At 54.2% G+C, this 12,700-nt stretch overlaps 1 protein-coding gene across 1 annotated transcript in view; it reads left to right on the forward strand.

Moving 5' to 3' along the window:
• The window catches only part of C2CD2 (C2 calcium dependent domain containing 2), a 55,670-nt gene extending 43,287 nt beyond the window's left edge, over window positions 1–12,383 (forward strand). Inside the window, exon 14 of the mRNA XM_012749848.3 lies at window positions 8,617–12,383. Coding sequence (XP_012605302.2) covers window positions 8,617–8,837 — 221 coding nt within the window. The 3' untranslated portion in view covers window positions 8,838–12,383. The remainder of the gene's footprint in view (window positions 1–8,616) is intronic.
• The last annotated feature ends 317 nt before the right edge of the window (window positions 12,384–12,700 follow it).

Consider the following 12,700-nt stretch of genomic DNA (forward strand, 5'->3'; position numbering starts at 1 on the left):
CGGAAGGGAGGCACATCCTGTCTGTGAGCGGCCGCTAGTTTTCTCAGGGCCAGCTAGTGCTCCTGCCCGGAGGCGTCCCTTCCTCCGTCTGGGCTCACTGCACCTGCTCTCAGGGTCACCAAGAGCCATACCCGGCGAGGGGGCCAGACAGACCCGCAGCAAAGCCAGGCAGAGACCGGGTCTCCTCCAGCCGTGGACATGGGCACCTCTGCCCACTTGGCACCTCTTAGACTGTCCCCTCCAGCTACCACCAAACCAAACCTCACCACCAGGACCTCATAGGATCGAGGGGACAGAAGCTCCCTAGAGTCACGAGTCGATTAACTTAATATGTGCGTAGCAATGAGGTAATCACTTCATTAGGAAAATGGATTATTTTCTATTGGCACTAAACCATTGCTTTTAAATTATAAATGTCTTTAAGTACGTGCAGTTTTGCCCAGACAGAGCCTTGGTGTAGTAGTGACCTAAATGCATTTGCTGAGGGAAGACAGTCTGGGGACTTGGAGTCGGTTCTAGACATGCAACTCCAAGGCTCACGGAGCCTCAGCTTCCTCCTCTATGAAACGGGGATCATGTGCACCCCCGTGCCCACTGAACACCCCTTTCCAGGAGTGGCCAGGACAGCCCCGGCAGAAGGCAGGGCCGTGTGGCCCCGAGGCTCTCGCAGGACCATCGTGGTTCCTGCACCTGTCACTGAGCATGCGGGGGTTGGGGAGCTGCCCTCCCGCCTCCCTTCTTGCCGGTGTGCTTGTTGCCACAGACCAGGGCTCTCACACCCGGCGATGCTGCCCCCGGGGAGAATTGACAATGTCTGAGACAGTCTTAGCCGTCACCCTGGGAGTCGGGGTGCTCCTGGCAGCCAGTGGGTTGAGGCCAGGGCTGCCGCTGACACCCTGCAGTGCACGGGACGGCCCCACAAGGCAGCCTCCCTGCGGCGGGGTCTGGTCCCTGTGTCTGTGGTGCCACAGGTGACGGCCGTGGCGACTTCCATGCCACAGGTGACTTCCTGCCTTGTGTCCCTCGGCCGTGTGCGGTGGCTGCTCTCCCGTGGCCCATGCCTTCGCCCTCGCCATGCAGAGCAGGAGCTGCAAGTTAGAGGAGGAAAGTGGGAAGGGACAAGGAGACGCCAGGTCAGGCGTCCAGACCGCGTAGGGCCGTGTGCATGGTGCCCACGGAGCCCCGGGCTGGCCCCTGCTCACTGGCCTTGGGGCAGGCAGAGCAGGCTCCCTGGCTCGCCGCGAAGCCGCCGCACGGCTGTGTCAGACACCACCTGGTCACCTGGCACAGCTCACCTCCGGCCTGTTCTTTGTCTTGGGACCAGAGGAGCCCAAGGGGGATGGAACCGAGGCCGCAGGTGAGCTCTGGGCAAGGCAGGAAACATGGGCTCAGGGTGGGGTGTCCCGTCCTCAACCCGACGGGCCATTCCCTCTTGTTCTCCCAGAACCCGAACCCCCAGTCTGCCCTCCTTGTTCCCTCTGAGATGCCAAGTCTCGCTCTCCCTGTTCATCCAAAAACTGGCGTTCCTTCCCAGCTGCTCTGCACCCCACCCCACCCCCGGTTTTCCTTCCAGAGAGTTCTTTCCCTTCTGCCCGTGCTGTGGCAGCCACCCCGTTCTGTCCCTCACTGGCCAGGTGGATGAGCGCGCCTTAGGGACACAGGGCAGGTGCTCCGCGCTCCCCACAGAGGCTTGGCATCCGGGGACAGCGTGCAGCGCTGCAGCGTTGACCGGGGTTTTGCAAAAGGACGTGTTTGGCAGCGGTTTTAAAATTGCTTTTTCATTCCGGTGTTTTTTAAGAGGCTTCACTTAGTGTCTCTTTGAGACGTCGTCAGAGTCTTAAGATGATTCTGTGTTAAGGGTTTTCGTTTTTCACCAGAAATTTTTCACAGCTGGTGACAGGGAGCAAAGCAGTGGAGCTTCTTCTCCTTTTCAAACCAAAGTTTGTTTTCATTTGTTTCGGGGTTTTTTTTTTTTTTTTTTTTTTTTTTTTAGGTTTAAGGACCACCTGTCTCCCTGTCCTAGCAAGGAGGAGCCCGTGCTGGGCTTGTGAGCATGCCCGTGTTTGAATAATACTGGAGTTTTGCTGGTTGGAAATGTATATATGTGGTGATGCTGCAGCCAACACAGGAAATTTATTCCCCAAATTTACATTTATTTTTTGTTTAAAAAAGTATCGAAGAGGGAGGTTTTGGGGGGGAAAAATCAGGCCGTCAGAAACCTTGCCAAACGTCCTGCACGGTGACTTCGCGAGGGCGTGGGAGGCAGGTGGCCCGGGCTCTGCCGACTCGGTTCTGATGTTGCTCTCGCTAAACTCTCCTCACCTCTCACTTCTCTTCATCTCGCGCCTGTTCCCTTTCACTTAAGAGGATCGCTATGCCAACGAGAATTAATTGCCTACACAGTAAGTTATTTTTGTCTTCTGTTTTCGAGTTACCGTGTAGCCGTCCCGTGAGAAAAGCCCGTACGGCAGCGAGCTGACCTGCCCGCCTTCCCTCCCCTCCTGCCCTCTTGCCTCCACCCCCTAGGCTGCCAGTTTCCCCTGTTCCTGCGCTGGCTCACGTCAGCGTGGCACCTGCCAGGTGAGGGCGCCCGCGCTGTTGCCTGAGGTGACCGGGAGACCCCGCTGTGACACCCACCCACCGTCCACTCCCGTGTGCTCCAGCTGTAAAACCTAGTCGCTTCTATAAAAGGACCATCTAAGGCTGTTCTTGGGGTAGCAAACCACAATTTCTAAGGTTGCTCTCGGTCACCGTTTTCCTACCTGCTGGATTTCATGAGAAGGGTTCTTCACTTGGCTGTTTACGTCTGTTAGACTCTGTAGAGACAAACAGGAGTAAATCTGGAAGTGCTACGACATTAGAGCTATGACAATTAGAACAATTATTTTTTTTTTTTATTCCTTCACATATATGTTCATACCTGAGCCTTTTCCTGAATTCTTTTAACCTTGCTAGAACCAGTGAAAGGCTTTTTTTTCCTCTCCCTCTCGTCCCCCATTTAGAATCTCGGTCATTTGCTTCAAATTTCACCTAGCCTCGCTCCATCTGTGTCTTTGGGAGGTTTGGGCGAGGTCTAAATCTTGCATCTTGCTCTCGGTACGGTGAAAGTAGCCTGAGATAAGGTGGCCAGGCTTTATAAAACCAAAGCGGCCACGCTGCTCTTGCCGAGGGTGTGAACTTCCCTGTCGGCAAAGGGCCGCGGGTTCTGTGGGCTCAGAGTCAGGTGTGACGTACCGAACTTCCGGGCATATCCGTCTGGGTCCTCCGGAGAAGTAGCACCGTAGGCTATGCGTTTTAAGGAATTGGCTCACGTGATTGCAGGGGCTAAGTCTGGACTCTGCAGGGCAGGCGGCAGGCAGAGAGACCCAGGTGGGGACGGACGCTTCAGTCTTGAGGCAGAATTTCTTCTGCTCCAAACAACCTCAGTTTTTGCTCTCAGGGCCTTCAAGTAGTAGTTGGGCGAGGCCCCCCCAGGTTGTCCAGGGTAACCTCCTTCATTTACAGTCAACAGGCTCTGCCTGTTCATTACACCTACACAATACCTTCGTGGCAACATCTCCATCAGGGTTCGATCACCGGGTGCTGTGGCCAGGCTGATGCAGGAAACTAGCAGTCACTGCCGCTCTGGGTCAAGGTGGGCGGACGGTGACCTCCCCCGCAGCCCTGGCCCGCTCACCCACCAAGGGGTGGCTGTGTCGGCATGCCGGGCTCTCCCGGCACCGCTCGCCCCAGAGGTCATTGTGTGTCATGGCCAAGTTCAGACAGACCTTGTTATTTAGAATTCAAGATCGAAAACCCTTTGTTTATATTAGTTATTCTTTTTTTTCTTTTTTTTTTTTGAGACAGAGTCTCGCTTCGTTGCCCAGACTAGAGTGAGTGCCGTGGTGTCAGCCTAGCTCATAGCAACCTCAAACTCCTGGGCTCAAGTGATCCTCCTGCCTCAACCTCCCTAGTAGCTGGGACTACAGGCAGGTGCCACCATGCCCGGCTAATTTTTTCTATATATATTAGTTGGCCAATTAATTTCTTTCTATTTTTATTAGAGACGGGGTCTCGCTCTTGCTCAGCCTGGTTTCGAACTCCTGACCTTGAGCAATCCTCCCACCTCGGCCTCCCAGAGTGTATATTAGTTATTCTTCACGGTGGCCGAGCCAAACTCTGACCCGGACACAAGGTCGCCCCCTTAGAACGCCCTCTCCTGCCCGCACCCCGCACGCCTCTCTGGGGATGTGACTCCTTCCGGGGACCCCGCCCGGGTCCGTGCTGGAGTAGGGCGCTCTGCTCCGGAGCCTGGAGGCCTCTGGCCTGCCCACGCTCTCTTGGAGGCCCCTCTCCGGGGCCTCCGCCGTGCCCTTTTCTCCAGACAGCTCCTGGCTGCTTCTCGGGGTTGGGGTGACCCGCCATCTTCCGGCCCAAACGCCTGCCTTAGCCGCACGCACGGAGGAGCAGGGGGTGAGAGCTCGGGCTTCAGAGCCGGAACGCCCGGCGGCAAAGCCCTCGCCCACCTCCGTGACTGTGGGACCCCAGACGGTCGCCCCTCCGAACCGAGGCCTCTTCATGCGTCTTCCTGTCCATGCACACGTCTGACAGACATAAACAGCTAATTGGAGAGTCTGTCTTAAAATCCGGCAGGAGGAAAACAATGACGAGAAACAACCTTAGGAATCGTAGGAGAGGTAGGAGACCTGTCCTTCCTCAGAGGCTGTTGGGGACGTCCCCAGAGTCCAGCCTGAGGCATGGCGGATCTCAGCCCCTCCCCTCCCCTTCCTCTGTACAAAGAAGCTGACGTCGCCCCCACGGAAGCCGTGACTAGTCATGTCGAGTTCAGGGAGAGCGTGTAAGTCGCACAAATGACTTCAGGAAGCTTTGCACCAGGGCACCTACATGACATCACCTGGTTCCTGGCATTGGTGTCTCACCACAAAATTTAACGAAACAGCTCACCTGCTCCAGAGGTCGTGAGTGGGGGTGGGAGGCAGAAACCGACCCTGTTGCAGGTCCTCAGCGCTGCGGGTGGCACACGCGGGCGGACCCGGGGCCGGCTGCGGCGGGCGGTACCACGAAAACAAGTCAGCCCCCAGGTGGAGGGACAGACCGCAGCTGGCAGTGCGGGGTCAGACAAACATATCGGGCAGATCTGCCTAGTCTGCCAGTCTCACCCGCAGGTCGAAATCCTGGAGGGTTCATAATGTGGCAAGAATCTGAATTTTAGGCCGTTGCAGTGCAATTTCACTTAAACGAGTTACAGCAATGGCTCAGAAATGTGCAGCTTCTCTTTTGAAAGTCTTTCGAACACGGCCACGCCCTGCCTGTCGCGCTTGGCTTCTCCGTAAGGAGGTGCGGGCGGCGGGAGGGCTGCGAGAGAGAGCCGTGCCCAGACGCATGAGAAACGCGCACGGGAGCGTGGCGTGCTGCCTGCCCCCCTTGGCGCCGGCCTGTCCCCTGCAGGCGCTCTGAGCTCCGTGGCCGTTTGCCGGGACCCGGGCCAGCAGGTGCCAGCCCAGCAGCATGTCAGGAAGACCTGGGACGTTTTGAATGATGCTCATGCCCAGAGTCCCTGGCCCCCCTCGTGTCGGATCCCCCAGGGTGGGCCTGGGCATCTGTGGTTTTGGAAAGACACTGCTGACCCCAGTGAGTCCCGGGGCTGAGGACGCCGCTCCGCTCTCTGCTCCCGATTCTCCCACGCGGCTTCCAGGGTTCCCAGGACTGAACGGGAAGCCGTGGTGGGCGTTTGCTGGCCTCCTCTGAAGTCCAGTGCCCCTCACCTTTCCTGGCTGTGCTAGTCTCCCAGGGCCGTAACAGGGTACAGCTCAAACGGCAGGAGCGCGTTCTGCCTCCCTGCTGTCTGGGTGTCTGAGGTGGCCGCGTCATCCGGGTTGGGCCCCCTCTGCCGTCTCTAGAGCAGACTCCGTCCGTTCCAGGCCCCGCTGCAGCTCTGGGTGGTTTGCGACAGTCTGGTGTTCCTTGGCTTGTGGAAGCCTCACCCTGACCTCTGCCGCGACCCTCACGTGGCACTCTCTCTGCCCCTCTACCCATTGTTTGCCTTCCGTGTCTGTTGCCAAACGCCCCCTTTTTCTAAGGACACCAGGCACGTCGGCTTAGGGGCTCATCCCAGTGACCTCGTTTAACTTGGTTCCACCTGCAAGGGCCCTGTCTCCAAATGATGTCACACTCTGAGGTTCTGGAGGTTAGGACTTTAACATAGGGATTTTGAGGGGACACAGTTCAGCCTATAACACTGTCCCTGTGTAACTTGGGCTCCAGCTCCAAACCAATTTCAGTGCAGGGATAGCTATGAAATGGACTTTGGGGGGGACCCTTCCTGGAGACAGCCTCTTACCACCAGGGGTCCCAACTCCTCAGGTCTATAGCTGACCCAGGGGGCGTGTTGGCGTGTCATTTCCCCTGGCGGGTGGCGAGGGGGTGGCTCTAATGAGCAGTCCTGGTGAATCCCACGGGTCCCCTCGGGGCTTCTCTCCTCTCCTCTGTCCCCCATTCACACGCCCTCTGGGGGCTCCATGGCCAGCCTGAAGCAGAGCCCCGAAGCAGGTGCCTATAGATAAGTACCACCTAGGCCCCTTCCCGTCCGCCCAACCTGAGGTCACCTGGTGGGCTCTGAGTCCCCTCGAGGCTGGGGATTCCTCTGCCTGGGAACCCCTCTGGGTGTGCTGGGGCATTTTCCCAGCAGGTGCCTCAACCCCATGGGTGCCGCTGCACCTGTCTCTGGCAAAGCTCCAGAGTCATGTCCGGTTGGCAGTCACCACTGGGCTGTCTAGCGCAGCCTTATGGGTGATTTTTCACAACTCGCTGCTCCCACCTGAGGGACATCCCACAGGTGGAGCCCGTCCGCACTGCTGACCAGAGTGAGGTCACACGCACACGTACACTACCTGACCCCTTTTCCGTTCCCCGAAGCCCTTGCACGCAGGCTCCCAACGGCAGGTAGTTGTAAAAAAATATCCTAAGGGTTCTTCATAATAGGAGACTTGGTTGTGTCTTAAAGAGAAAGGTTTTGAAAAATTATTTTACGGCAGCTTTGGCCAGATTAAATTCAGCCCCTCCCTGGAGCTCTCCGTCTTTGTCGTTTCTGCCCCTTAACCTGGGCGGAGCACATGGGAGCAGGAAGTTCATCCTTACAGTCCCGCTCAGGGCGGGGGCCGAACATCCCCAGACCGGGGCTGGGCGTCAGAGATGCCCGCGCAGGGCTGGGTCGGCCTGCCCTCCCGCCCTCAGGTGCCGCGTGCATTCGGAAGAGGAATTGATACTCTTTGTCCTCTCCTGTGATCCAAGTGGGTGGCTATCAGGGGTGACTGCTGAATGCCTGTCGGATGTGCCACCACAAACAGAACCAGTCCCCAAGTTCGGCGTAGAGCTCCTCCTCAAAGGTGGTCACACGTGTCTCTTTTTTTAAGTCATTACCGCCTACGGGCAGGTGGTAATGAGTGTCCCGGGTTATCCTGAAATATTACCCACCTGGCCTTGGTTCATAGGACGTTAAACCAACTTGTGAAAAAGCAAACCAGGGGGCTCTTGCCACCCCCACCCCACTTTAGCACATACTTGCTCTGTGAGGGGGCGTTGCTGTTGAAATTATCTTTGCTACTGCTGCTGCTATATCTTTTTTTCCTATTTCATATTCCACTAGCTGACATCAGATACAGATAGGCTGAACCACATGAAATTGAGGCTTTGTGGGTCAAAAATGATCTGGTGGCCTGGCACGGTGGCTCACGCCTGTAATCCTAGCACTCTGGGAGGCAGAGGCGGGCGGATCGCTCGAGGTCAGGAGTTCGAAACCAGCCTGAGCAAGAGCGAGATCCCGTCTCTACTATAAATAGAAAGAAATTAATTGGCCAACTAAAAATATATAGAAAAAATTAGCCGGGCATGGTGGCGCATGCCTGTAGTCCCAGCTACTCGGGAGGCTGAGGCAGGAGGATCGCTTGAGCCCAGGAGTCTGAGGTTGCTGTGAGCTAGGCTGACGCCACGGCACTCACTCTAGCCCGGGCAACAAAGCGAGACTCTGTCTCAAAAAAAATAAATAAATAAAATAAATAAGATCTGGTAACAGTTTTCAGATGGCTTAGCCTGATCTGTACACCACAGGATCTGGAGTCATGAAACTCTCTGACTCCCGAAAGAACAAACATTATTTAACTCTTCTAAGACAGCAGACACCTTTGTTCTCAGAGTCCTTAATTTGTCCCCATGAGCACGGCCATCCTTCCTGGGGTACGGTGCTGCTTTGCCATTTGCGCCCTGCTAAGGGAGGGGCGTGGGGAGCAGAGGGGACCGGGTGGTGAGGGACATCAGCCCTGCTGCCATCGGGAGTGACAGGCACCCGCCCGCGGTGTGAGCGCCTTCCCTGGGCATGGACACCCCGTGCCGGGCCAGGCCTGCGGCTGCCCCTGCTGCCCTCCGCGCTGCACCCTAACCACCCTGGCTTCGTGTGAGCCACACTCCGGCTCTCACGCGCACAGCGGCAGTACACGGGAGGCGTGAACTGGCCCGGCTTTAGAGGCGCCGGGCTTCCTCTTTCCTCTCTCCTTCGGGACTGGCCGCGTCCGGCCTTTGGTTCCCAGCCCCGATGACCGTCCCTGCGCTTTCCTCCTGCAGGGGGGATCCTGAGGAAGAGCGCCAAGCTGTTCTTCCGCCGGCGGCACCAACAGAAAGACCCGGGCATGAGCCAGTCGCACAACGACCTCGTGTTCCTGCAGCAGCCCGAGGGCGCCCGGAGGAAGGGGGCCACCCTCACCAGGATGCTGAACAGGAAGCTGCTCCCCGGGCACAGGAGCAAGCACGCCGTTAACGGCGCGCCCGCCGAGCCCTGCACGTAGGCCCGAGCCAGGGTGGCGCCTCCTTGCAGCCGGAAGACGCAGACCCGCCCCAGCTGCCCTCCCGCCACGGAGCGAGAGCGCCAGCCTGCTGTCCCACGCCATGCTCGCCCAGCTGGGTTTTTCCAACAATCTAGGGTTTTAAAGGGAAAAAAAAAAATCTGGGTCTCCAGCCAGGAGGCTGCCCCCGGAGAGGACTGAAAAAACCCAGTTTGCCAGCAGATGCCAGGTGAGACCGACGGCCCCGTAGCTCGGCCGTGCTCGGATCCACGAGTTCAGCGTGAATAGTAGCGGGAGATGCACGTCGTGGGAAGACCGCGCACTCCAGTGGGCGGGGGAGGGCAGGCTTGGGGGACTCACGCACTGTACTCTCTGACAGGTGTCGTTTGGGGGTCCATGCCTGGACCATGTGACACGGAGGAGGCGCTTGCTGTGCTATCACTGTGAACGGAACGGATGGGTCACCTCTCCTAACTTGCTGCTTAGAACAAAAATGTGCAGCTGGCCCCGAGTACAGGGAGGCGGGACATAGGCAGGGTTTTTGGTAAATGGAAACATTGTGATAGGCATGGAAACTCTACGACAAATGTAGGAAGCTATCTGCCTTTGATAGTAGCCATAGAACTCGAACACTTATGCAAACACTAAATATATCCTATGCATATGTATTATGCCGAACACTTTCCTAAGTTTACTTTGAGCCTCCTTGCAAGTGGAAGATGCGTTAAGTTCTTATGTGGTTTCTCCGTTGTTGGTTATCATGACAAAAAGCTCTCATGCCACCGTTGGAGCAGGTGACACCCAGGTCTTTCTTCCTGCCCGTCACACTCGCTAGACAAGAGCGCCGCAAGTCTGTCGAAGGCAGGCAGGAGCAACAAGAGGCAGCTCATGGAACATGCTAACCACATGCACATGGTTTTTGCCAAATACCGCCAAAGGCCAAATCAAAGTGCTTCTAGGGCAACAGAGAAAATGTGTCTCAGGCGTCAGTCTTAGCAATGGAAGTTTAACAACAAAGAGGCCAGACTTCCAGTAGACGTGCTTGTTATAGAGTGGCCGTCATTGGGGCAGAAAGTTTTGGCAGATGAACCAGACTCATTTTCCTGCAATAAGATTTAAAAGTCTATTATGGGCCAGGTGTGGTGGTCTTAAGCGAGACCCTCGCCTCTACTAAAAATAGAAAGAAATTAATTGGCCAACTAATATATGTAGAAAAAAAAATTAGCTGGGCATGGTGGTGCATGCCTGTAGTCCCAGCTATTCGGGAGGCTGAGGCAAGAGGATTGCTTGAGCCCAGGAGTTGGAGGTTGCTGTGAGCCAGGCTGATGCCACGGCACTCTAGCCCGGGCAAGAGAGTGAGACTCTGTCTCAAAAAAAAAAAAAGGCTATTACGAACCCTTGGCTTCTGTCAGGGATATGAAATCGGGTGAGCCCCTTTCTCCAGGCCCTTTTGTTAATCATTAGACATTAAATGTCTTAGGGGCCACAGAGCCATTAATGAACAAAAACCTATATAAAAACAAAAGTTATAGAATTCTTTTTTTGAGGGAGAAATTTGAAAACTACATTAAGAATTTCACTGTAAAATACATATTAAAAACTTCTTAGGTGTTCCAGGAATGATCAAGTTCATTTTAAAATGACTTTTTTGCCATCCCTTGTTTTTAAAAATTATGTTCCAGTTTTAATCATTGTAAAACAGCACCTGGAGTTTCCAAGTATGTTAATACTACCAAGTTAGTGCCCAGAGTTAGTGATCACTAGCAGCCCTTCAGGATGGACGGCCACTCTTAACATTTTGTCCTACTTGAAGCAGAACTACTTTTGAACTCTTCTCTTGAAGTTGAGTTACTACTGTTGGTCACGTGATAAACAGAACCCGGGACACATAAGAATTAATTCTAAGAGGATGTCATGTGTCAGAATTTCAGACACTGATCAGCAGTTTATAATAGTGGTTTTTTTTTTGTTTGTTTGATTTTGAAATTCAGGTGGACTCAATGGATCCAATTTATTCCAGTGTGAAGGTGTCAGAGTTTTAGATTAAGATTTCTCGCTCTCAAAAAATGTTTTTAACCATCCCATTTCCAGATGAACCTCGTGAACATTCGTTCATTGTTTAACACCTGTGTCTGGGTCTCTACTTCCTGTAGACACACTCACCTCCTCCTTACGGCCTTTTCTGAGGCTACAGAAAACGCTAGCGTGGGTGGCAAGGAGTTGACAAGAAAATGAAGTAAGCATCAGGGTAGCGCCAAGAGAGCACGGGCTGTGTTGATACTGTGAATGTTTCTTTTCCAAGCTGTTTGTTCCAGGTCTGTTTTCTCATGGTGTCGGGTATTTATGTTAGAGTCAATGTCGATTAAGATTATACACCAAATGCTAAACACACTAGTGTGTATTTTAGTCACTGATGTGTAACTTTTTTCTCTTCATCTTTTCTACAAGCTTTCCTGGCTCCAGGGATTTTTATTTTCAGTGTTTGTCTTGATGAAATTCTTGCAGAGTGGTATTTTCAAGGTGATTCCTCATGAACACTAACACGAATGTGTGTCTGGAACCAGGTGCTCAAGGGGGATTTAATGAGCTTAAAACCCTTCCACTTGTGCTGTTCGAGGCTGTGCCTGGGTTCTCTGCAGAGGAACGGAATGGATCTTAAGAGAGAGAGAGAGAGAGAGAGAGAGAGAGAGTGTGTGTGTGTTTGTGTTAATGTAGCAACAACGAAATCTCCTTGTTTCAGCTGGAAACCTGCTGTGAGAAAGAGTTTTGATGAGCACTTTATTTTCATCAAGTTCCAGGTTCAAGTCCCAAACCAGCCCTCCTGATTGCTGCTTGGCCAGCCGCCAGCCAAATACAAATCAGGTGCCCATCTAGACGCTTGCTTGGGTTTTACTGGCCACCCCTATAGAAGAGAGTTGTGAATTTTCTTTTAGAGCAGAAAGGGAGAGGTCAATTTACATTGCTGCCAACAAAAGCGGGTGTTTCGAGGCTCTGGGTCTGGAAATCTCAGAGTACTGGCTGGCGGATGCGGGAAGTCAGAACGTTGATCCTGTCAGAGAGAAAACAGGTCTCTGCAGTACCCCCCACTGACCCGGATTGGCATGGCCGTGATCACCAAAGCAACCAGCACAGGGCAAGGCCGCTCTTCGCCTGCAAAGCAAACTCAGGTTACCTCTGGCTCCTGACCCTCAGTGTTCCTGTTTTATGTCCAACAAGGCATTTGAGATGCACGGGACTGCCCAGTGCCCTCAGCCAACAACCGGTCAGTAACGTGCCGCTCATCACTGAGGCCTGGCTGTGTTTTGCCCCCCTGATGTGACGTCAAACCTGCATTTTAAAAAGAGACGAAAAGGTTTCCCAGGTCTGGGGGAAGGCTTGGCCTGATGCTGGAGTGTGGTGGTGAATTTACGCTGACGGTGATTGTATTTCTTGGTAGCACTTTACAATCAGAAGTCAGGCCTGCGCACCGGGCTCTGAGCGGGCTCCTTTGGACACGTGGCTGGAACACGAACAATCTTTGAAAGAAATAAATGTGCACATGGAACACTACCCACCGAGTTGTCTTTGCTGAGTCCTGTGCTGTCCCTAACATGCTGCTTATAGGATTTTTAAGCCAGTTAGCGTCCTGTCTCGGTCTGGGGACTATAAATGCATTTACCGTGTTTCCCCGAAAATAAGACCTACCCATAAAATAAGCCCTAACAGGATTTCTAAGCATTTGCGGGATATAAGCTCTATCCCGAAAATAAGCCCTAGTGACGGGCGAGGCTACGCAGCGCATCTGCACAACCCATGCATGTCGTCGCGGAGCGGGAAAGAAGACGAGCAGCCCTTCTCACCTGCCCCGTGAGAGCTCTAGTGCTCGA

Source organism: Microcebus murinus, chromosome 1, assembly GCF_040939455.1.
Source record: "Microcebus murinus isolate Inina chromosome 1, M.murinus_Inina_mat1.0, whole genome shotgun sequence".
In the NCBI taxonomy this organism is placed as follows: Eukaryota; Metazoa; Chordata; class Mammalia; order Primates; family Cheirogaleidae; genus Microcebus; species Microcebus murinus.